This window comes from Leptopilina boulardi, unplaced genomic scaffold (genome assembly GCF_019393585.1).
Source record: "Leptopilina boulardi isolate dan_hultmark-lab unplaced genomic scaffold, ZJU_Lbou_2.1 LbouV2_1, whole genome shotgun sequence".
Taxonomy (NCBI): Eukaryota; Metazoa; Arthropoda; class Insecta; order Hymenoptera; family Figitidae; genus Leptopilina; species Leptopilina boulardi.
Genome location: NW_026137640.1, coordinates 699,793 through 727,109, shown reverse-complemented (window position 1 = coordinate 727,109; position 27,317 = coordinate 699,793). Strand labels below are relative to the sequence as shown.

Genomic DNA, 27,317 nt, shown 5'->3' with positions numbered 1-27,317 from the left:
ATTCGTGCAACATTATTTTATTAAAAATTATAACATTAGGGACAATAATTGTACAATTTTTTTTTATATATATATATAATATGGGCTTAATCATTCGCATTTTCAATATTAATAATTAGATAATTTATTTTCTATATATTACATAACATTAAGTGAAATACTGCGTACAAATACAATTAACTACAGTGTGTCTCTATATGGGCTACCAATTCCTCTTTTTTTTTTTACGAAACAAAAATTTCGTGAGTCTGAATTCTTTTATAGATTCACAATCTACACTTTCAGATATATTTGGGGTTTTAAAATCACTGTAAAAAATTTACATCACACACTATACATATATTAAAAATTAATATTTATTAATAAACTTTTTTTTCTGAATATCGTTTTTTAAACGAAAACAAAAAATATTCTGATAATTTTGATGATATTTTTTCTTCTTGTTATTATACAAATATTTTAAAACCCCATTCATATCACGACAAACATACAAGTATAAGTAGTTCTATTACCAAAAATTTTATTCTGAACAATAAATACTTAGAAAACAATTTGTTTTTTTTTTTTTTTTTACCAATCTTACTCTCAAACATTGTCCGTCGAATATCTACATACATTATTATTAAATTTAATTGTCACGTGTATAAATATTATTCGTTAATATCCTTGTAAAGTAGAACTTTGTACTACTAAACAGTTTTTGCAAAATTATATCATTTTTTTTTTTATTTTTGTTTGCTATACAAAATATTTTAAAGTTTATAAAATATAAACTTATTAAAATTAATTTTTAACAATGAGATGAGGCAGCGATGATATTTGATTATTACGCTTTTGTAATTTTTAAAGAAAATGATTGTATAAAATTATTTTTTTTTTGTATAAGAATTCACAAATTTATTTGAAAATTTTTTTTTAATATGAAAATATGTTAAAAAAAAATCATGGATGCCTTCTCTTAAAAATTGTAAAACAATAATAATTATGAAAATTAATGGAATTTTTAGTTGATTAGCCGAATTTTTTTTTGTACACATATAAGAATATCGACTTCATTCTCATAAATAATATAGAATATGATACAAAATAAGCGAAATATAGTCATGATAACGCTTTGTAAACTGTTAAGTACATTAAGGGATTTCTTTTCGAGACGCGAGTATAATGGAAAATGAAAAAAAAAAAAAATTAAAAAAAAAGTTTTAATAAAGAAAAGAAAAATAATGGATTCTGTATGCCTCATATTGAAATACTGTGACTATATTCTTACTACAATTATATTGAATCTCAGAAAGAATCTATTGAGCTACTTTGAAAATAAATTTACATACACATATGTAGTCAATTACTTAAATCAATAGTTCGGTCTTATTACTTATATAAATCATTAAACTAATTTCATACGTCTGTACGAATGTGTTTTTTTCGTTCTTTTTTTTATATCTAAAATATTATTTGCTCAACAAAAAAAAAAAATAATAAATAAATAAACTGAAATATTTAAAACAAAAAATTGAAAACAAAAATTTAATTACATTATTAATAATACAATTAACATTTATAATTATTAACAATTAACATTATTAATAATGTAATATTTAATTTGTTTTAGAAATATTTTTTATACGTAAATTTTTCAAATAATGCAATGATAATTGCCTAATTAATAATAAATAATGATTTGCAATTACTTTGATTTAATTTTCAAATCGACTACTCATATGGTAAAAAAAAATACTTTTCAGAAAAAAGAAAAGAACGAGAAAAAGAAAAAAGTCTAATTTCAATTGCACTCAAAAATAAATAATGTTTTAATAATAAAATCATACCTAAGTTAAATAGTGATTTTTTTGCGATAAAAACCCCTTGTACTTGGAGGATAATTATATAATTTATTAACTACACATATCTAATTACTACCACTAGTTTTCTAATTCTAAGGACTGTTTTTTTTTAAATATAAGTCAGTATTTTTTTTTATATATTATAATTAATGAAAACCGTTTCTGTTCCAATATCAGGAGATTCGACTGTTTTCTTCAGTCTCGAAGGATAAATTTCATGTATATATATAAATATATAAAATAATATATATATATTTATATACATAATTGAATGATAATTTTTTTTAAATTTCCGTTTTTTTTTTTTTGCTTTCTTAATCCAGGGTGGCAGTAAGTATCTAAGATAACGTACGTGAGCAAATTTACAATAATAAAACCTACTTAAAGACTATACGGATTGGGTGGCACATAAATTTGAGACTCATTTGTTTCACAATAATTTACCAACTCAGGGAATTTAATCCCCTTCAAAATTGGTCCGCAGTCGCTTTTCATTTAAAAAAAAATAAAACGAAATAAATAAATAAATAATTGATCCTTTGGCAATTATTTAATATCAAAATTTTAATCTTTTTTCTTTTCTTTTTTAATAAAAATAAATCAATTTTCAATTGTGGTAAAATAAATTTGCTTTTTAAAAGCACATTTCTTTATGAATTATTTCAAAATTATTTTATAATTTGTTCAATTTATATATAATTATTATTATTATTATTATTATAAAATGTATAATTATACTTTTTTTTATATTAATATAAATATATTAAAAATATATTTTATATATAATATAATTTATTTATTATATGCAAAATAATTGTCATTATTTTGATATTAAAAATAAAAACAATTTGTTTTGTTTTGTTTTTTTTTTTTTTTTTTGATAAAATATATAGAAATAACTTTGGAAGATTAAAATTCAGAGACTTTGTCTCAATTGTAAGTCTTCTATTTTTTTTATATTCTGGAGTAATGCCAAATTTTTTTTTTTGCCATGGAACAATATTAATTTACATTCGATAATGTTAAAAAAAAAACAAGTTTCCAGTTTTGCCGCAACGAACGATGTTTGCAAGAATTTTTAAATTCTATAAAATGGGATCGTTCTAACTAATACGTATAAAAAAGAATTAAGTAACCAATTTTCTTTTTTTTTTTTTGGGAAACTGTTATAAAACAAAAAAGTGGATACATTCTGAAAGCGACTTTGCCAAACCATTATCTACTTTCTTGCGACGTCCCTTAGGCGTCGTGTGTCATGCGAGAATGTAAGAAAACTTTTTTTTTTTTGTTTAATTTTATCATAATAAATAAATGATATGAAATTATCAAAATAATATTATCGGAATGAAGAAAAATCTTTGGCCTTATTTCTTCCTTTTTTTTTTTTAAATATTCAAGATATTTTTTTAAAAATTTCTTCCAGAATTTCTTCTTTTTTTTTTTGCCAAAGAAATTCTTGAATTTTTCCTTTTTTTTCTACTGTTTTAAAAACAGTAAAAAATACAAGTACCTTTCTTCTTTTTTCTTCAAAAGAAAAATAAACACTGAATATGTCTTAGAAAGCAGTAATTGCGATTTCTTACAATCCTCGATAATGAGCAGTAGGGTTGCATTCAAGCGTGCCTAGCTTCTTATTTGTTTTTCTTTTCAATTGGCGTCTTCTGGTGATTCGATGTCATCCGACGTGGTATTTTGGCGACAGCGATATACATATGCACTCACTGATAAATCATCATCAGTGCGTACGCATTTGTAAGTGTCATTTTCACACTCGCACCTAAAAATAGAAAATAATATATATCTCATAACATTTTGAAGCAGAAAAATAAGAAATATAAGATTATAATAAACATTTATTTAAATTTAAAATATTGTCAACACATGTATTTTGTTTCAGAAAATAAAAATTAAATTTTCTATTCTAATTTTATATTTAATTAAATTAAAAATAATAAATTTTCATATTCAATTATTTCGTTTAAATTAATATTTTAAATTCATTTAAAACTTTAAATATTTATATTTTAAAAATATTGTCTTGATATTAAAAATAAACTTACGTATTTTTCATGAAATACTCGACGGTACGAGTGAATGGAACGTATACTGCCCAACCACATGGTGTGTTGTAACAGAATCTTATCTCTTTGCTCGAGTTATCCGCATCTCTTTGAATCCTCAATTTGTGCGTATCTTGTGCCATCTTCAAAAGACGTTCTGGCAAATCCTGAAAGAAAATACCTTTTAATTAAAGTAATCATATTAACAACAAATTTTTTAAGATTAATAAAAAAATTATTTTTTTTTTGCTTTCTTCATCAAATATTAATTACAATTTTACAATTTATAATTTAAAAAAGAAATATATTATTACGATATGTGGATGTTTTATTTCAAAAATTTATTGAATTAAAATTATTAACAATATATATATATATATATATATATATATATGATGAAAAATTAATTAATTTTTCTTCAATGAAGCGCATAATGCGATTTGGCTAATTATGTATGTATATATATATATTTATTTAATATCCGTTAATTGCTTAGCGCGAAAGATAAATCATTATATGACACCAATTACTCTTTCCTTTATAATTATTTATCTTACTTTATAGATGAGAGGACGCAATTTCCAATCAAAGAGCGTAATCTATACCAAGATTAATTAAGAATTATATTAATGTACATGAAGATTAATTATAATGTACATAAGAAAATTTCTGTTTCGAACAGTTCTGAGAAAAATTGTGAAAGGCAATACATATCGGTTCATTGAGAAAGCAAAGGAGAGATGAAGTTATCATTTGGTTCTTATCATTGGCAGTTTGCGTCAGGCCAGGGTCAAAGTCGGTGATCTCGAACAATAAATCATATTTTATCGTACGAAAACGTAAATTATTCGCGCGCTTATTCTTACAATGACCTGCGCAATCGTTTAATAATTAATTTTAAAAAACTACACTTACAGTAAGTTTTACGAAATAAAATAACATATAACTTTTGTGTGTGTGTGTGTTGTAATCCATCAATTACAATCAATTTCTTCTTTTTTTACCTTGTTTTATTTGCATAAAATCGTGAAATTTTTTTTAAATTAATTCTATTTAATTTCTTTTTCTATTTTTATGACACTTTTAAACAAAATAATTCAGAATTTGACTTTTTGAGGTTATATTTTTGTTTACAATTACGAAAACTACATTGCTCTGAATTTTCTTACAGACTGAGCAGTAATACCAAATTAATTGTTAAATTACTGAAAACTTTTGCCTACACGGAACTAGTGACTTTTTATTTTAGAACAGTTGATGCACTTGAAGTGTGATATAAAGACAACTTCAGGACTTACGAACAGTTTTACAGCGCGTCTAACGCTTCAATCTTTCTTATTTATATAATTATAAATAGTTTTGAATAAAAAATAAGGTAGGTTTTGTGATTATTTTTGTTGTAATATTTATTTTCTTGCATGCTAAAAGTTACTACATCTTAATCTAAATCACTAATTAGATTAGAAAAATTCTACAACTAAAAAGTTAGGTTATGTTTCATTGACAATTATTTTTTCTTTTCTTTCGATATATATAAAAATAAGAAAACAAAATTTGTTTATTGTAACAAAATTGTTAGATTTCTGACCAATTGAAATTTTTTTCCATTATCTAGAAATTATGAATAATTTTTCCCATTTGAAATCAGGGATAACTTTTTGTGACTACAATTTTTGTAAGTAAAATTTTGTTCTAATTAACAATCTTGTTAAATTAGGAGAAAAATAATAATCAAAGGATATAAAAAATGAACTTTTATATTAAATACTTTACACGTGTGCAAGTACGTTTGAGAAGTTTAGCCACGTTTGATTAATGTAAACAATCAGACAATTGTTAAAGCAATCTATATATGCGCACATGTGTATAGTGAATGAGAATCAAATTAATGCCTCTGATCTGATATATATATATATATATATATATATATCATGTGACTCGCAAGCCTGAGGATCCATCAAAACAAACTCCAATTATTAAACAGAAGGTCAATCGTGAATGAAATTATAAATCATTTTCGTAACTCAAATCTTAAAGGCAAATTGAATTAAACATTTAAAATTAAATGATCCTAATAGGGGAGGGGGGGGGGAAATTGCGACGAAAATTTCTACTAATTAATTTTATTATTAGTTTATATACTAATATCAATTGAGAAATTATTATTGAAATGAGATAAGAATAATAGGTAACAAATATTTTCAAATTAATCATATTCAATTTTCAACGGTTAAAGAAAATTATAATAATTTTTGTTTCAGAGAATAATTTATTTGAATCATTATTGATTCCAATATTGTATCAATCAAGGACCATTAATGTTTTCTATGGCAATGCGTGCGTATTCTATCTGTAAAAGAAATGCATCCTGCTTATTTTTACAACTGTTAACCGGATTGACCACTGAAAAGGGTCTTTTTTTTTCTGATGAAAGTCTCGAGATAGTGACGGACGTGAAGTAAAGACTGCAAGTTTGCGTTTCATTGAAGAACATCAGACTAGACGGTGAGTATGTCAGTAGTAAGAGTAAGAGAGCGAGAGAGAGAGAGAGAGAGAGGAGCACTTAATAAGATTGAAGCATGAATGTAACTCGGGTTCATGAATGAAAAGTTCCAGTAGCTTGCATGTTACAAATGGCCGGGCCTATATATCTAGTTCTCTCTGATCATCATCATCATCATCATCTTCACTCAACTTCATTGTTTTTAACTTGCGTGCATTTTTTTTTTCTCAATGAAAAGTTTCATTTTGAAAAAAGGGAGATAATAACATATAGTATACAAAACTTATCGCTTCATTCTCGTGTTGCCGTATCACGTGACATTAATATACTTTTATCACAAGTAAAAAAATGCAGCCAATATTTAATTTGAATAAAATACTTTGTTCTTAATATAATTTATTTTCAAATTTTTTAAAAATGTACAAAAAAAAAAAATTAATTAATATTTTTCTCAATATAAAAAATAATAAGTTATAAACTAATTTAGAGAAATATTTTGCGTTTTTCAAAATGTCAAAATAAAAATTTTTGACAATTTTTTTTTTAATTTTCAGTAAATAAATAATTAAATACAAAACAATAGAATAATAACTAAATTAATTTAAGTAAAATAACTTTGCCTATGTAGCAAAAAAAAAATTAAATTATAAGCAGTAAAAAGTAAATGATGAAATGCAAAATTTTATTTTCAATATAATTTTTAAAAGAATGTTGAATTATTATTATTAATTAATAACATTGATAATAAATTATATTGATTACTTAATTGTAATAATAATTATTGTAATTAGAATTTTTTTTTATTCATTTTTATTAATTTAACAACTCTAGCTGTAGTTTTTATCAGTTTCAACAAGTCTCAACGAACTTTGATTTTCTAAATATATAACAGAACGCAAAATCTTTCTCGTAATTTCGCGGAAATCTTAAAATGTAAAATATAACCTTTCTTGAGGGTTTTGCATTTAACGACGCGCAAAATGTGTGTTTAAAAACAAAGTTAAAAAAGAGAGATAACACTTTATAATTTTCATATACAACAAAGATTTATTTTATGATGACATAAAAAATACAATTTGAATTTCATAAAATAATAACAATTATTTTAATAAATCGCTTTAGAAAATGTTTTTAATACAAATTAATTAAAAATAATTTACATTATTATTAATTATATTTTATTATTAAAATGAATCATTAATTAATGTATCATTAAGTTACAATAATATTTATTAATAATTAATTAATTGAAATATTAAAAGAATTGAAAATTAGTGTTAAGCCGCAAAATTGAGAGATTATTGAGAGGAGAAAAGTGATATCGAAAATTGTGATAAATTGAATGTGAATTTACCCCACGTCTGTAGCTTATAACTTTGTCCCTAATTTTATTCATTTGAAAAAAAAAATCGAAACTATTCAGGAGGAACGTTACAATATACATATGAGACAAAACAGGAGTAGACAAGTTTCATCTTGTTTCGGCTTCCGGTGTCACGCAATTAAAAATTAATTTCATTCAAAAGATTTAAATAAATAAAATTTAAAAACTACATATAAGAGGACAAATTTTTAAATTTTGAAATGATTTTTTTTTAATTATTTCAAAATGTTCACTACATAATTATTTCACTAATAATTAAAATTGTTATTTCACTAGAAAAATTAATTTTTAAACATTTTTCAGTTTTCAATTTTTTAAATATTTGAAAATTGAAAATTATTTATTTAAAGAATAATAATATTAAGGAATAATAATTAAAATAAAAGGACTTGTCCCTAACTTCATAGGACAAATTTAAAAGCACCGTTGAGCTTTCGATTTCTCGCTTACATTCGAGAATAATTGAAAATTCAAATTTGAAAAACAATTTTCTAAATTTTTTTAAATTTTAATTTAACTATTAGTTAAAAAATATATATGACAATTATTTTATTCAACTTTATGAATAAAAAAAAAATTATATATAATTTTGAAAAATAATATTTTCAAATAATTTTAGAGAATCTAGATTATGGATATATTGAGGATGATCGGAAATAGTGTTGTCTGATGAAATACATCTCCAACTTACAACAAATTTCACATCTCGTCCGATGTGAGCGACGGTTGATTCAAGGCACGTGGGAAGATTAAACGCGTGCATTCTCATCACAATACTACTAGGTAATCATTTTTTATATATTTTTTTTCAAAGATTCATGTTGAACGACAAACTATAACGAATTTTTTGGAGAAAATTTAATAATTTTTTTTCGGAATAATTTTCAAAATTGTTAATTTAATTGTAATTTTATTTTTTCTAAGGCAAAAAAAAAAAGAAAATTTTTTTTGAAATTTAAAAAAATTGCGAAATTTTGATATATAAAATAGAAAAAACTTACCTGAGTCCTAAGGACTGCCGTGTCAATTAGAGATGCGTACCAGCAGGTAGCGACAAAAGCGATAATAATTAGCCTGAAGTGTGACATTTTAATTTGTTTTTAATCGCAATTGACCCTTTTTTCTTCGTGCAGGACACGAAGAAATCCAAAAAGGAAAAAACTTTAAAAACGAAAGCGCACAAGGCCGGTTCACTCAAAAAAGTGTTGCCGACGTTGAAATAAACGTCGATTTTTTTTTTTTTTTTATTTTATTTATTTTTTTTTTTTGCAAAAAACAAAAATCAGTCTATATCGCTTGACACCTTATTAATTTATAAAGTGTATAAAGTCAGTCACGTTTGCGAAACAACAAAAAAAAAAGGATGATTTTCCGTCCGATCGATCGAAAATTTCACGATTAATTGTTGCAAAACAAACTCAATTTTTTTTTTTTTTTTTTTTTTTTTTTGAGATTCGCGGGTTTAACCGGTATGGACTTTAAACGAACAGCAGCTGCAAGTATTGAGTGAGGACGCTTTCGAGGCGTCGAGGGTTTATATAGTCTGTGGGCTAGCCGGTGCCGTTTAGTGGGGGTAAGACTAAGCTAGAAGTTATAATAATATATAATAAGATGAATCTAAGTTGCGATTTGAACAACGATATCACGGGGGTGTAGAATATTTGTCAAAGTGGAGAACCTATAAAAAAAAAAAAAAATCTCCATTCTTTCTTCAACAAAAAAAAAGTAATTAAAAAAAAATTACCTTCTTCTTGGTATATAATTTTTAGAAATAGAAATTTTCCCAAAATTTATAATAGGATCATTATACTAAAATTAAAAATTAATTTATTCTTTTGATATTTCCCCCTGTATGTGTAAAATATAAGAATAATTATTATAGGGCTCGGAGTTTGCGAATTTATGAATTTAAAGTTTTAATTTTTTTTTTATATTAATTAATAATTAATTTATTTATACTAATAGTTAAAAAAAAAAATTATTAGGAAATTAAAAATTGATTTCTTACCTATGAGTCGCTTTGAGCCTGTAATTATATTAATAACACTAATAATAATTATTATTTTTATAAAAATAATAATTATTAATAATAATTATTATTATTATTATTTTTACCACATTCATTTAACTTATATTGTATGAAAACTTAGCATAAATATTGTACAAAAATTATGATGTAAGGTTCGGGACATTTCATCATATAATAGTGTTGATATAAACCCAGCGGAAGAAATTTTTTTGTGACCGTGGTTAGGTCTATTTTGTGAAAACAAAATATCGCGATATTTAATAATTAAAAAAAAAAGTCTATATAATTTTTTTTCGCCCCCCCCCTAAACTATACACAAAATATGACTGAAAAAAGATCTTCAGATAAGACAAGCTATTTATGAAATTGGTTCATCCTCATCCAATCAGACTCTAACTATAGATCATTGTGTTATCTCACTCACCACATATACAAAAAAAAGTATGTCTTACGATTTTACCCTTTAGTTTTTTGTTTCGAATCATTTACCATTTTATTATATAGTTTTAATATCAACTGAATTTAAGATAAATAATTCTTCAATATTAAAATCATTTAAAATTGTTTTTTTTGGGAAAATTATATTTTATTGATATACATGTATTTAACTTTTGAGTAACAAAAGAAAAAAATTTTAAGAAACAGTAGAACCTTGATAAGTCGTCTTATAGTTAATGAGGTTATACTGTATTTTGTCATATTGAGAATTAATGAAAAAAAAATTTTTTTTTTAAAGTGACATAGGAAATAAAAAAATTGGAATTCCCAATTTAAAGATAAAATATCAAGTTCATGAAAAAATTATCTTCAATAAAATTATATATAATTTTCCCTCAGGGAAGTATTTTCCCGCAGCAGGTATTTTAGAAACTTTTTAGCAAAATGATAAGATAATTTTTTTTTTTTTTAATTATTTTTATGTTGCGCCACAACGCGCAAGATTAAAAAAATGTAAACTTGTTCCCTTGCTTGACAAATTGATCAGCAACAAAAGATTAAATTAATTATTATTTGTTGAAAGATGGTTAAATTTTAATAATCAGCAAACTAAAAATAAAATAAAAATTCTTTTTTTATCTAACAAAAAATTGACAAATTTTAAACAAAGAAGAATATTTATTTAAAAAAAAAATTAAAACTTAAGGTTAAATTTTAAAATAAATATAACAATACAAAAATAGTATTAAAAATGTTGATTGAATTAATCAATTTTGAATCTCATTTTCCGGGGTAACGGTTAACAAAATTAAAAAGAAATATATTTTTTAAAAATTATTTTTATACATTTAACTTCATTCAGTGATTTTATCATTAATGAAATAGAAAAATAATCTATATATTTAGTCTTCTTTCCGGGGTCGTAACACTTGTAACCGTATATATTTATATTTTCACTATTGTATAGAGCGTAAAGTGCATAAAATTAATGAAGATGAAATTTATTGAGAAAAATAAATTAAAAATATTATAATAATAAATAGCAATAATAAAATAATAAATAATGTTTAAAAACAAAAAATTATTATATTAGAAAAAAATTTTAGGTCATTAAAAAAAAGAAATGCAACAGAAATTAATGTTGACATTATTTCATTGTTGTTTATTGTTTGTTATCAAACAGTGGCAAGTAATATATATATAGGCTTTTGCAACAATGATAATGATTTATAATTGCGTAGAATGCAGATTATCATCATCAATATATATTCTGCATAACAGGTCTGATATAGAATCCAATGACCCCTCAAGGTTTATTATAAAAAATATATATTATTGTTTTTAATCAAAGCAATTGAACTATTTTCAAGTAACAAAAAACACAATATCGTCACAAATGGCATCGATAACTATATATATATATATTATATTGAAATTATCACAATTAAATTAGATATTTTATTTTGATATCATTTACTCTCCAAGGGAAATGATTTTCTAATTTAATAACGAATACAATATTTTTTTTTTAATAAAAAAATATTTATTTAGTCAATCAAATTTATTTTTGTTGGCCCAAAATAATTTTTGTTTAATTTAATTCTATAATTTTGTTTTCTCAACTAATAAGTTTTTTTAAATTTCAAAAAAAAAATTGAGTAAATTTAAAAATATTACAATTTTTAATTGAAAAATTTTAATTTGTCATAAATTAATAATTTTTAATATCTTAAATTCAGTTGATATATATTAGGATTAATGTAAACAATAGATGACTTAATGTATATTTTTTTTTAATTGACAATTTTTTTTTTTTATTGTTAGGATAATTTTTTAAAAATATTTTTTAATAAAAAAAAAAAAAATTTTTTTAACTGCACATGTAATTTATCATCATATAATAAGATTGCGTTGCTCTTTTCATCATTTGTTGCGGTTATGTGTATAAAGATGAATGAAACAAGTTGTGTACATATATACATATAAATGAAAGAAACGCGTCTGATTAAGTTACAAGTGCAAAACCAATTGATGACAAGTGTTTTGGTGTAAACTTTTAATTTGTTCTCCAAATCAACTCTAAAATGCGGCACACTCAATTTATATACTAGGATATATTGCGTAATTTAACATTAATCTCTCTTTCAGATTTATATAGAATTTTCTGAAAAATAATATTAAAATTGGAGGAAAATATTATGTACATATTATTAATTTAATGTCGTCAGTTTAAGTATTTCAAAATAATTATTGTACTAATAATATTGCTGTTATAAAATCATAATTTTTCTTATTTAATATTTATGTGAGACACAAAAAAATTCAATTTTTTTAATTATTTACTATTTTTGAAAATATTATCTGTGGTAATTTTATTTAAACAAAAATATTAAATTTAATTAATAATAATGAATATTTATAAGTTAAATATTTCTCTCAATCATAGAAACATTTTTATTGTACAAAAAATTTGCCTGTATTCTCAATGACAAAATTTTAATATCTTTTTTTATTACAGGAAAAATTTTCCTTCATTCAAAGAAAATTTTCTCTGGAGTACAACTTTAATATATGCCAATGTGGAATTTATAATTCTCGAATTCTATAGAATAGAATCCGCGTCATTAAAAAGAAATTTTAATTTTTGAACCGCATTTATAAGAAAAAGGGTCTTTCTTTGAAATCATCTATAATATATAATCTACATCCATACTACTTCCTCAAAAAAAAAAATTTTCCACTGAAATGAAATATGTTGAATAGAAATCTTTTTTTTTTTAATAGTGGGAATTCCAAAAAAAAAAAAAATTCTTCGAACTGAAATGAAGTCATTTGAAAAAAATTTTGAAATCTAATTTTTAAAATATATATGTATGTTAATTATTGTGAAAGTAATTTTTTGAGTGTGATTGATTTTTAATATTATATAAATGATAAATAACAAAGTAGATTATTATTATATTTGTGAAGTACATTTATTGCACATGATTGAGAGTAATGTTTGCTTGAAAATCCAAATGATCAAAAGGGGAGAAAGAGAGAATATATATATATATGTATATATGTGAATAAGAGATAGAAAGAGAGAAAGGAAGAGAGAAAAAAGGAGAGACAAGAAACGCCTACGGCACTTTAGTGAATAGATAAACGTGAGTCAGAATCGCATAGAGGCCTGACGGAGGCTCGTCTCGTGATCAGCCAATCCCTTCAGCCAGCAATGACGTAAGATCGCATCATGCTTAACTCTTTTGAAATTACGTATTCGTACGCGCCATACGCTATTCTGCATCATGTAAAAATATTCAAATTTGTAAATTATGAGACGAATTTTTTTTTTCTTTTTTTTTTTTTTTTTTTTTTTTTCATCGCTACTGTATGATGAGCTTTTTATAAAAAAGAAGTCCAAAGAAAAAAAATGATAAAAAATTGTCCCTTAAAAAAAAATTCCACAGTTTAATAAAATAATTTTTTTCTTAAATTTTGGAAAATTATTTTAATCAAAAATTTTCTCTAAAATTTCATATGTAACAAAAAAATTAAAACATTTAAAAGAAATGAAATACAAATTTTTTGTGAAAAAGAAAAATTTTCTTGATATAAATTTAAATTACAGTAAAATTCCACAATGATAAAAATCCAAAGTGTTTTCACGCAATGGAATTTTTATTCTAATTGATTTTTGGAAAAATATTATAAATTTTTTTTTCTTTAATGAAAAAACTATAGTGGAAAATTATATATTTGTGCCTGTACATATATATATATATATATATATATAAGTAAAGTATAAGCTGAGACGAAAATTCAATTTAGAAACTTCGTTCCTGTCTCAATGTCTATCAAGTAATAAGTCGTGCTAAAGTGATTTTGACTGCTTAAGAAGTTACACGTCATTAGACTTTAAAGTTTCTGCGAAACTTTAATTAATTTTGTAAAAGTGAAAAGTTAAAGGATATTACATTTTCCACTCTTATGCAAATGAAGGCAAATTTACACAGTACAAGGTTGTAATTTTCCTTGAAAGGATTAAATTAAATTATTAAATGAAAAAAAATATATGTATACAATATATTATGATAAAATTTATTTTTATTTTCTATATATTTTTTTAAATTTAATTCTTATGATTGAAATTATTAAATTCGATATTATTAATTAAGTGCAATTTTACTTAATTTTTAATTTCTACTTTGAAAAATTGTCAAATAGATATATGATTTTCATTTTATCTGAATATGATTTTTTTTTTTTTTTTTTTTGAAACCACGTGCATATCATTTCTCAAATATAATTCTCCTCGTGTCTTCAATGATAACAATAATTAAAATTGATAATTTTTTCTATATTTTTGTATAATATATGTATGTATACAATCAATATATCATATAACAAAAAAAAAACATGCGTCAAATGTTTTTGCAAAATTTTTAGATATATTTAGGAGAATCATACGATTTCAAATGAATTATGTAAGAGTCTTTCAAAAAAAAAAGAAAAGAATAAAAAACCATTTTAGAAATATAATGAAATAAATTGTGTAACCAATGCAAATAAATTATGTTATGAGATACCTATATAAAGAAATGTCGCCAAAAAAAAAAATTTATCTGAAATAACTACATTTTTGTTGAATCAATCAAATAAATGCAATTTTATTCAACAAAATTTCTACTTATATAAAAAAATTTTGTTAATTCTTTTTAATATTTGCTTATTAATAAGTATTCTTTTATTGAAAAGAAATTCTGTTAAATGTGAATTCAATATCGTGTTAACTTTTCTCTTAAATTAACATTTTTTTCAATGCAATTGAAAAAATTCAAAATGAAAACAAATAATAAAATATCTCTTTGTTTTTTAGAAAGAAGAAATAATTGAAGATCGGATCATTATATCGGAGAGAGGAGACGTTAACACTGAAGGGTGCGGATCTTTTGGAAACATCGTGACATTGAAGGAAGTGATTTACTGAATTTGAGGATATATTCAAAAGATCAATAATAATAAAAAAAAAATGAAAAAAAGAATTTAAGGTTAGTAAAATTTTTCAACAATATAATTTTAATTTAATAATTTCTTAAATATTGATTTGTTTAAGAAAATTATATCTTGAAATTATATGTTTTCGCAAACTTTTTAAAACAAAAAAAATGTTTCATTGAAACTTTTTTGGATGGCAATAGCTATATGAAGTTTAAATTAAATTCGATTAACATCCTCATCATCTTAATGGAACTACAATCTTACGCAATTAACTATTTGACAGAATGCATTACATTGTACTTCACTCTTCCCTAATAGAAGCGGAGCTATACAGATGTAGTTGAAGTTAAGTTTCGACGCAATAAGTCGATGACTTACTCTCATGATTTGAATGATGTAAAGGGCTTCCTAAATAAATATCTCAAGGTCATGGATGAAAATAATTTACTATTGTAGTAATTTATTTCAAGAATTTATTATTAAGAAGAACCTCAGGAAGTAGGTAGTAGTATTTCAAAAAAAAAAAAAAAATTACTGTATACAAAAAAAGCTTTTTGAAAAATCTTCACACAAAGAGCTATGTATATGGAAAATTTTTTCGATTCAGTCATTATCATTAAATTTTCGGCTCAGTTTTTATCATTATATTATTAGAGGGGTAATATAAGATTGGCGTCATTTCAGATGATAAAACTTTATTGAATAAGATATGAACACGAAAGTTCAGGTCAAGATCAAAATTCTTCTGGACAAAAAAAAAGTGAGAGGGAGAAAGAAAAAGAGAAGCGACAGATAAAAATAATGAAAAATGCCACAAAAATACACAATTTATTTTTTTTTTTTAAATGTATAAAAAAAAAATAAATATCTAAATTTATTTTGTCATTAATTTTTTTTTGGAGATTAATAATGATAAAATTTTTTAAATATTGCACAAAGTATATAAATTAAATTGCTTAAGATGCTTTTATTTTTCTCGGACATTAGATTTAAAACTGTCCTTTGAATACAAAATATTAAAAAAATTAGCAATTTTTTCGAATGTTCCCCTAAGGGATATTTTTTTTTTTTTTTTTTTACATATATACAAAGTTAAAAGATAAATTTAATTTGAGTTTCTAATGATTTTAAATCGATTATTATATATGGATATACTATATTATTATTAAGATACCAAAGAAAATATATGATAATTACAATAATTATAAATGCAACATTCTTTCAGTAGTGATGTTTGAAATAATTTCTTATTTTATTTGGACATGGTTTATTTTTATTTATTTTTTTTTTTTGCTTCAGAGAAACATTCGCATTTAATTTTACATTATTGGTGTATAATGATATACGTCGTTACAATAATGTATATAATTTCATAAAATTTTTTCAAATATAATTTACATTTGCTACTTTTTTACAAATCGTATAATATCTTGGTCACGCGAGCTGCGCGATATATGTTTTTTTTTCTTTATATATTTATTTTTTTTTTTTTGCAAGTCATTTTTATTTGTAAGACAGTAGGAAATTTCATAAGACTTCATTTCTTTCTGATAAAAAAAAAAAAAAGACGTAATATAATAGTTCATCTTAATCAGACAATTATAAATATATATATTTTTTTTTCAAGATCATTTTATTTACGTCAATATATACATATCTATGTAGGTTGGATTTAAAGAATTTAATTAAATATTATATAAAAAGCATATCAAATCTAAATTCAAATAAATGAAAAGTCTGTAAAATTAAATTTCATCTGAATTTCAATTTTTTGTAATTATTAATTTCTATGAATTAATTTATTAATATTAATTTATTAATATTTTTTACTATTAATTTCTATATTACGTGTAATAAAGAAATTCGGTTAAATGAAATTTCTATTAATTAATAATTAAAAAAAAAAAAAATATTCTAAGAAATTAATTTTAGAGTTTATTGATACGTCTCTATTAATTAGACATAATTCGAAATCTGTTTTAAAGATTATTTAATGTTCTTTTAAGAGATAATCTATTTTATCTTTTGATATTGTCATTTATAGGAATAAAACATTAAGCATCAAAAAGCATTTAACAACTACATTCCTACATATATTATATGTAAATTTAATGAGGGCATTTTATTTTTACCCCCCAATAAAATGGTATTAACAACCGGTTTGAGAATTTTCCAAGGCGAAAATGACTATGTGAAGGGGGGAGGGGGGTACATACACATCATAGGATGTGTATGCCCTTCTAAGGTCCTGGAAGCGATTTTTAGCGATCTTGATTAATGCCTTTCTCTCTCTCTCTCTCTCTTATAATCTTTAATGATGCGGCCACCTTGTGCAGAGCCTATCTCTTCCCAAGTGCATCATCAATCATAATTACCGTTTGGGACAATTAGGCTTGTATCAAGCAGTAAAATTCCAAAAGAAATTCTCCCCTGATTATATACCCGAAGGAGAGCTACACACATCTGATTTGCTTCTTGGAACCCAAGACCGTGTTCAATCGTGCTGGAACGTCACGCACATGCCAACGAAATTACGCGCATCTGCGCACGTGTAGCTTGAATAGAGATCACGTTCATTTTTTTTTTTTTTTTCCTCCTTTTTATTTCTTCATTTTATTATTCCTCATCTTCTTCCTTCACCTCGTCGTCGTTGTCGTTTTCGTATATACACCCACAGCTCCCACGGGAGCCAGTTATTCCCTTTCTTATTTTATTCATTTTTTTTTTTTTTTGCCAATTTTCTCCTCATTTTCATGTGTATATAACATTTCATCAGAAAAAAAAAATCTGATCTTGAATTTTATTGGATCATTTTGGTTTTTTTTTTTTTTTTTTTTGAGAAAGAAACTTTTTTCTAAATTTTCCATGGATAAAAAATTTATTTAAAAAAAAAATTTTGTTACGTTTATAATTTTTGTAACTTTCTCTAAATATTAGTATAGTCTTAATAGAATTTCTGGGTCATTGGAAATTTCCTTCGCGCGATATATGAGATTTGAAATGAAGATTATAAATTTTTCACAGAAAAATTTATTTTATTTAATTAGTAAAAAAATTTAATCAAATTATCAAATATTTATTATTTTATAATTATAATTTATTATATTATTCATTATATAATTATAATATAATTTATTATTAAGATATAATAATTATTTAGTTCTAAATATTTGTTTTTGATAATAAATATCATTTAAAAAATAAAAAAAAAAAATGCATACGTCAATGAAAAAAAAAAAAAAATGCTTGTCAATTGTTGTCAATTAAATTTTGAATCTTTTTTTTTAATGAATGAAGAATGTCATCTTTTTTCTTTTTTTTAGTATCATCAACATCAGGACACCCAAAGTGCATATATTTATTCGCGCAAATGTATTAATTTTAATAGGGGATCACCTTTTTTATAATACACACACGCGGCATTTACGTCATCGTCCACTCCGAGATTCCAAGGTTTTATTACTTCTGATGACACCCCGTTATCGCCTGCGTTATATATATAATATAATACCACCCATATGGGACGGCATTTTAAGTTTCGCTCTTCGTTATATTCGACAAGATATCGTTGCGTGCGTCAATTTCAATTAAGAAACTGACCGCCCTGCTAAATAGTTTCCTTTCGAAAGGATCAGATTTAGGTCCCGAATGACGTCATAATATTTCGAGGAACCAACGAGAGAAAGAGAGGAGAAAGAGAGAGAGAGAAAGAGATTTGTGTAAAAGATGAGAAGATAAAGATCGTAGATCTTTTTTGAAATCGGTTTAGATATAATTGAATGCATTAAATACTAATTCTTTATCTATGTGTGTGTGTAATACACCTTGACATAATTTATGAACTTTTTTTTTATATTTAATATATGTTTATAGAGTTTTTTTTCAGTAATCCTAAAGACGTCAATGGAAATAGATAAATGATAAATTATTTTACATTATCAAGAATTGTCAAAATTTGAAGGATAAGAAAAAGGATAATGAAAAAATAGTATTTGTTTCCTGAGGACAATATTGTGTGTGTCTTTTTTTTTTATCATCTTCGCATAAATATTTTTCAAGGTTTAATAACATCTTTATGTCATTATAATGACAACTTAAGCGCGCGCAGGTGAATGTACTTTAGAGAGGTCAAAACAATTCGATAGAGAGGTTTAATTTATCGCACGTTTCACGCATTCCTAATGAGAATTTATAATACATACTTCCGAATGAAATTCCACATCGATATCATCACTATTATAATGAAACAAAAACTGACCACAGACTGAATGAAATAGATTTTATATTTCGATAAAGAAGAATTTGCCTTCAATAAATAATAATACAGAAAGGAGATTTTTTTGGATAAAGAAAAAAAAAAAAAAAAACGAATATTAGGGAATGAATTTCCCAAAAGTGTAATCGTGAGAGGATACATCTTTTAAAAATGTTGGTTTTCGTCTGGCAATTACTGCGAGCATATACCAGCCAGACGATTTTCTGAGAAGACGGGAAACGATTTCACGTCGAGTAAAATTTTCTTGGCAATAAGAGTAGCCAATTGCGTTGCGTAAGGCAAAACATGGGTCCGTGGTCCACACGCCGGTATTTTATGCTCTTTTGCCAAAACATTTATCATCGCAAAAACCCTTTTTTCTTTTTTTTCTTTCAAAAAATGATTTCAAAATCATATATTTATTTTATATTAATTTTTATATGAAAACATTTTTTATTTTATTCATTTTTAAATAAAATTTATTTAAAGCAAATAATATATTAGAGTCTATAATAATTTTTTATTTATATTTTAAATAAAAAATAGATTTTAATTGAAGTTTAAACTGTTGAAAAATAATGACCAAAATATAAGTTAGAGAAAAGAGAAAGGAAAAAAAAAAGTGATCAAGAATAAGACATAGTCTGCACGAGCATCAATGATGAGATTGCATATATGAATCGTTTTAAATGCATTCAGTGGTGCATACGTGATTAATATCACGTCAACATTTTAATACAGCCTCACAAAGAGTACATTTAAATGAGAGTATACGCGTAAAATTTAGTATAACAGCCTTCACGTGCCATAGGACACAAAACCGTCTGACGTAAACCAGTTTCATCCATTCATTGGTAATTCAAATATACAAATTGCAATTTATATTCACTTGATGAATATTTATTTTATCTATATATTTAAAATAGGTATAATTTTCAGAATCAGATTTTCGCAAATATGGATAACGTTTTATGTATAATTAATGTTCGCGCAATTATTTATATGCTGTCCGAATGAGCTATTAAGTTCACCTTCAGACCACCCATGAGAATATTTAATCCTCTGGAGCATTTTATTAAGGTTTTTTTTTTTTTTTTTTTCTTTTTTAAATTTTCATATATTTAGAAATGAGAAAGTAATTTCAAATTTTATTGTTGTATTATATAGTTAATAATTTATACTATTTATTGTATAAAGAATCAAGATTCGTTTGAAAAAAAAAAAAAATTTACTCTTGAAAGCTGTGATGTACGTTTTGTTCATCACGTAGCCATATAAATTTCTTAGAAATTAATTGCTTTTTTTATTGTAAAAAAAAAATGGTAGCAAAGGTTATATTATAGAGATCAACTTATGTCAGTTAAAATATGTTACTTTTTTGCAAAATTTTTTTTGGGGATGAAAAATTTTAATATTTAATTTTAATCAAAAATATATATTAGGGTGATTCTCTCAAAAAGGACAAATTACGCTTTTAAGTTATTTTGTTAAAAAAATATGAAAATTAATTGAAATTATTTGAAATTCTGTCAGCCATACGTTATAGGATTTAACAATTTTCAATCGGACCACAAAAGAAAATTTTAAAAAAAGGTAAAATAAACGAAATATTGAATAAAAACTGATGTTACGAAATGGAGTTTTAACACTAGTTTTCATTCAATAATTCAGTTGTTTGCCATTTTTTTTTTGAAATTTTCTTTAGTGATCCCATAAAAATTTGTTGAATTTTATCGTATGGCTGGGAGAATGTTTATTAATTGAAATTAATGTTATTATTTTTTAACAAAAACCTCGTCCAAAAATTGTGCACAAATAATTTGTTCTTTTTGAGAGAATCACCCATTAGCAGAAAATTCTATTAAAATCAAAATGGGATCATTTTAATCGTATTTCTAAAAAACAAAAAAAAAAAAATAAATGCTGAAGCCAAATTTGTTACCTATTTATAGAAAAATTGAAAGATAATTAAAAAAAAAAAAATTCTGATTTTAAGTATTTTTGATTTGGAATGATAAAAATTAGGGATTTATATTGTAAAAGTGTCAAAAAAAAATATTTTTTATATTTGCTGGCATTAAATTGAATTCATCGAAATTTTAAAATCATGTTCTTCAATTTCTGAATATTAATTAAATTACAAAAAATTAATGAAGAACATCTTAAAAATGTTGATTCGCGAATAAAATGAATTATATGTTTTTTGTACCTTTCTTGAAATTTCTTTCTCATTATATGTAAAATTTTATAAATTTTTTAAAATATTTCTTAGATATATAATTATATATATTTTTTTTCAGAGAGCGAGAGAGAGAGAGAGGAGAGAAAATTATTTAGTCGTATATACATTTGGTTCGTCATCATCATCATCGTGTGTGAGGCGTGCGAGACTGATTGGTCTCGGTACGCGGCTCGGGCGCGTGCAACGATAAGGTCGCTTAGGGCAGACAGCGCGACGCCGTTTATTTGCGTCTCGACGGCCAACACACAGGTGTTTGAATCCAGCGTTTATACTGATTCGAGAACTGAAAAAGCCTAACCATTTTCTTTTCTATTTTTTTTTCCTAAAATAAAAATCATCTTTTGTTAAAATCACGAAATTATAATTCATTTCTTACTTAAAATCTTTTATAAAATTATATTTGAAATTATATAAAGTAAAAAATTAGTATAAAAATGTTTAAAAAAAAAAAAAATTATTGTTTATTCAAAAAAAAAAATGTAATAATTTTCTCTCTCTCTCTCTCTCTTTCTTTTAACAAAAAGAATGAGAAAATTATGAATCAGAGACATAATTTACAAGGTCTAGACTCGCGGATGATACACAAAACTTTTATGCACATATTTTATTAGACTATTTTATATTATACGGGGAATGAAAATTTTTATCGACAAACACTTCAATTTCAGATTTCGGCAAATATAATAATTATTTTCGTTTATGCGTTAGCAATATAAATTTATAGAGATTTTTAAAATTATATGTATTTTCAATAAGAATTATAGTTGTTTGTGAAAACAGCAAGATTTTTTTTTTATATATATTTTCTATTTCAAAATCAGAGAAATTTAAAAAAAAAAGTTGTTTTTTAATATAAAATTGAATTTTTTTTGGTAAAGAAATAATTTTGATATTAATATTTATAGACAAAAATATCACTTTTTAATTGACTAAATCGAGAGAATTGTATATATATATATATATATATATATAAAATTTGGAGGTCCAATTAGTGAAAATTGTGAGATAATTAATTCGTGAGCTATTAACGATGATATGTACTCTAGTTTTTGGATTCATGCCAAACGCCAAAGAGAGAAGTAGTTTTGTATAATTTATTTTACACACAACAGATGTTCAGAGCACTTTAATAAATTCAGACAGTATATATGTATATATATTTTATAAATAATATATATATATATATATATATATATATATATATATATTTATATTATACACATATACAATAATTGCAAGATTTGTAAACCATAATTTTGGATTAAAAAAAATTTTTTTTGTGTTTATAATTTAAAAAAAAGAATTAGAAAAAAATCTTTAATTGATATAATTAAGAGGTGATTTTCCGTAAAATTAGACTTGAAAGTGTTACATATACGAAACTAAAAATAATGCAAGACTTAAAGGTGAATGTATCCTAAGTATGACAAACGGAAAAATATAACACACATGAATTTTGGCACAAGTTAAAAGACAACTATCATTTTCTGCGTGTTTAATAATATTATCATGTAAAAACTTTATTGTTTATATATTATTTTTCAAAATGGATTAATTTTCACTTTATTATTGTAAAAAAAAAAATCAAATTTTTTATTCTAACAATTTTCAAATTAAATTGATATAGCAAAAATAATAAATAGGAATATTAAATTCATTTTTTCAAGTATAGAAATTTTTGAAATTGAAATTTATTTTATTTATTTTATTATAGAGAGCGTTTTAAATTGAGATGTATAATAAATAATCGAAAAAGAAAAAAAAATTGTTGGCACAAAAACAAATTATCGGCTGTAATCTAGACTCAACAATATTGTCAGGATAGATAAGTTATAAGTCAAATTTCATCGTTATATATAATTTGATGCGTACAATATATTGCATGAAATAGAGACAGCGGTGTTTCGCGGCGTCAAGGTTTATTTCAAACCAAAAAAGTAAAAAAAGAAACTACAAAATAATAAAGGAGGATATGACATCAGTCTACATTTGGAGTGTTGCGTCGCGTCGGAGGGGATTTTTGCATGCAAAGAAACCGTTTGATTTACGTGTGTTGATGTCGACGTTAACGTTTTACCCTAAAGCTTCTGTTAAAACACCTCTTTACCACGACCACATATAACCCTAAAGCTGTCGCTAAAAATTTTAAAGGTATAACATTTTATTTTTACTTTTCGATTTTTCCTCAAGACCCAAGCGATCTTCAAAGCGAGATTCAAGTGCTCATAATTCGAAACAATATTTAAAAAATAAATAAATAAATTAGATATAGAATTTTTTTTCAAAATTTTCATTTTTCATATTCGAATTTAATAGAAATTGTTATTAAAATAATTTTTATTATTTTTAGGTAATTTTTATTTAAGAGATTCATTTTAGAGAATTTTTTTTTTATTTAAACTGAATTTTAATTTAGATAATATTCTCAAACAAGAAAATTTTATGTGATTAAAATTAATAAAATAAAACTTAAAATTCTGTTGATTGAGAATTTTGCTATTGTAAAATTCGATTACTATTTTTTTTTTTCAATAAAAAATTGGGTAAATTGAAAATTCAGTATCTAATAAAAATTTTGTATAATATAGAAATTCTCGTATGAAAAAATTGAAAATTCAAAAATTCGAATTAAACAAAGAATTTTTCTTTAATTGGAAATTTTGTTAAATAAAAATTTTCATAATTGATAATTTAACTAAATAAGAATTCTGGAGAATGAAAATTTGGTTAAATAGAAATTTAATGAAATAAAAACTAAATTTACCAAAAAAACAAAATCTATTAAATAGGAATTCCGCTTATAAAATTTTACGTTTTCCATTATGCGAAAATTCAGTTTAAAATCCAATTAAATAAAAAAAATAAAAATAAATCAAATAAAAATTTGGTTAATTGGGAAATTTTGTTAAATAAAAATTTTCATAATTGATAATTTAACTAAATAAGAATTCTGGAGAATGAAAATTTGGTTAAATAGAAATTTAATGAAATAAAAACTAAATTTACCAAAAAAACAAAATCTATTAAATAGGAATTCCGCTTATAAAATTTTACGTTTTCCATTATGCGAAAATTCAGTTTAAAATTCAATTAAATAAAAAAAATAAATAAAAATATATCAAATAAAAATTTGGATAATTTGAAAAATTAAAAATTTTGATTCTTTTGACAATAAATTTTTTTTTGAAAAGTCAAAAAAAAATGAAATTTCCTTTTTTAAATAGTGAAAATTATTCCCTCATTTAAAATTTTGGGATTTTGTCTCGCGTGGTTTTGTTTGGTCTGTCCGTGAAATTTATGAAAAGTCGGTAAAATGATGTCCACGTCGTGTGGGTTAGTCTAAATTGGTATCGGTGAATCAACTTTCAAATGTGAGAGAGAGAGAAGAGAAGACGCAAAGAGCAAACGAAATTGTTTTTGGAGAAGAGTTTTGCTGCGTCGCATCGCGAAAAGAGGGCGTGTCTAGACGCACAAATCCTCAAAAGACTCAACTCAATCATCTCTGCATATGGCTTGTCTGTATGTGTGTCTCCTATCATATTTTTTTTTTTTTTTTTTTTTTTGCACAATATTAATAATAATGCTTCCTGTTTTCAAGGAAGCACTCTATTATTCATTCTCCAAGCGCCCCCAAAATCGACAGTATTCATTTGGTTCAAAAAAAAAAAAATTAAATTTTTTATTATTTAGTTCAAGGAAATATTTATCTGATTATTTGTGTGAAATAATTTTTTTTTTTAACCAAAATTTTATTTTGCAGAGTTTTTTTTTTGGAGAGTAACTCGAGGTCACTTCCTTGTTCTTGGGGTACATATTTTTGCGTCTGGTGTACCAAAGGTGCCAACGCGAATTTTGACCGCGGTGGTCATTTGTAAATTGGACAATGCATTTATTATTAGCGCCTAAAACTGGCATCCGGTTTCGAAGCCAAAGTTTCATGGCACTTGTTCGTCTATCGTCATCATCATCATCATCATTTCTTCATGTGGAAATTAGGGATAGGAGACAAGTCGTCTGATGTAATTTCTGTTACGAGTGTCATTCGTCAATTCATAATGTTCCATATGAAGAAGAGGAACAAGAAGAAGAAGAAGAAAAGTAGAGGAAGAAGATAAAGAAAACGATATAAAAGGATGAAGAAGAAAAAAAGGAGAGGAAGCGTGCCAGATGATGATTTTTATTTTTAACGATTTACTTTCAGCCTAGTTAGGCTCAAATTTATTCTGGGATTTACTTACATATACTAAACCACTATATACTTTAATACTTTTCAAACATCAAAGGATTTTGCCTCAATATTTTGTCTTGAAATTTAAATATTTTCTTTTATGAAAATAAAACCATGAATAAGAATAAAATGTCAAGTGTGTAAAAGATAATGACAAAAGTTTTAAATGCACCGTAAAAAAGGCCTGACTAATTTGTCAATATATATATATCAGCTGGGAATTTTTCTTTTTAAACAAGATTTTGAATGAAGCGCAGGTTGAAACTAGTTTAAACACGCCACAGTGGGTCTTATATTCTATTAATCATCTTTTTGAAAAAGATAATACATTTCATCATTTTTTCCATACCGCAGAATTCTCATAAATAAATCATTCTTGCAATGATGGAGAAATTTTCCAAAATTTGTGTTTTCTTTGTTAAAAAATTTTTTTTTTTTTTTTGGAAAATATTTTCAAAGCAAAAAATATTTAGGTTACTTAATAAAATAATATTGTGCCATGTGTGACGCGGCACTTTGATGACTTAATTAAATGACAATCAGTCCTATCAAGTGTGGAATTTGTTTACCGTGCAGATAGTAATATATTATCCGATTCATAACCAATACTATTACTTTTTTATATTAAAAATAATTTTCTTTTTTTAAACTACAAATTTTGTTCTAATAATTTTTCATTCACATAGAAAAAAAAAAACTGATACAAAATACCTTTTGTAGAATATTAAATTTCAAACAAGTAGTAACTACCACTCGTTTGTGGGGAAAAAATTTTTTTTCAAGATATTATACGCAAGTTTAATTCACAACTGCGTATCAGCTGATGTTGCATCAGCTTATAATATGTATATATAAATTTTTCTTGAAAACTGATCAGAGAAAAGTTTATAATATCCTCGAGATTTTTTTTGTAAATATAAAAAAAATCTGTAAAATATTAGTTAACTAATTGAAAAAAATTATTTGCTAAATTTAAAAAAAATACACCTTAAATAATTCGAGGAACAAAAATTTATATTAAGTATCTAATTTGAAAAGTTGAATATATAATTCTTCCTGTTTCTCATATCATTATCCTTGTAAATTTTCTTTGATGGCAAATGAAACATGATAGAAATCAGTGGCTCATGAAATCACTGGCATTTATTATCGCCTCCCCCATTCCTTAACATAAGTATAGATATTATCACTTTTTTTTAAAATTAATAGCAAAATTAGACTTTCAAATTTTTGCCTCTTATTTCGTATAATTCTTGGAAAATAACAATTATTATCAATTATGAAAATTATGATTTTATCATTTTTGTGAATTTCAAGATTTTCAAATTTGAGTTTGACCAAATTACCGAAT

General features: G+C 24.0%; 1 protein-coding gene and 1 long non-coding RNA gene across 8 annotated transcripts; one reads left to right on the top strand and one right to left on the bottom strand.

Moving 5' to 3' along the window:
* Window position 1: 1 nt before the first annotated feature.
* Window positions 2-9,308, bottom strand: LOC127280444 (uncharacterized). The gene is made up of 3 exons (XM_051303461.1): window positions 8,793-9,308; window positions 3,905-4,071; window positions 2-3,621 (listed from the first exon to the last, which is right to left on the bottom strand). The coding sequence occupies exons 1-3, from the start codon at window positions 8,877-8,879 to the stop codon at window positions 3,492-3,494; spliced, it is 384 nt and encodes a 127-aa protein (XP_051159418.1). The 5' UTR covers window positions 8,880-9,308; the 3' UTR covers window positions 2-3,491.
* On the top strand, window positions 4,549-27,317 carry LOC127280513 (uncharacterized). Of its 7 annotated transcripts, XR_007842838.1 has the most exons (8): window positions 4,549-4,820; window positions 5,076-5,279; window positions 6,166-6,409; window positions 8,411-8,574; window positions 15,120-15,291; window positions 18,565-20,350; window positions 20,436-20,576; window positions 21,797-22,545. It is a non-coding gene; the product is annotated as an uncharacterized LOC127280513 (long non-coding RNA). The 7 variants fall into 7 exon arrangements; XR_007842858.1 differs by lacking the exons at window positions 18,565-20,350; window positions 20,436-20,576; window positions 21,797-22,545 and adding exons at window positions 15,442-15,739; window positions 15,926-16,068 and having other exon boundaries at window positions 4,575-4,820; XR_007842845.1 differs by lacking the exons at window positions 18,565-20,350; window positions 20,436-20,576; window positions 21,797-22,545 and adding exons at window positions 15,525-15,739; window positions 15,926-16,067 and having other exon boundaries at window positions 4,579-4,820.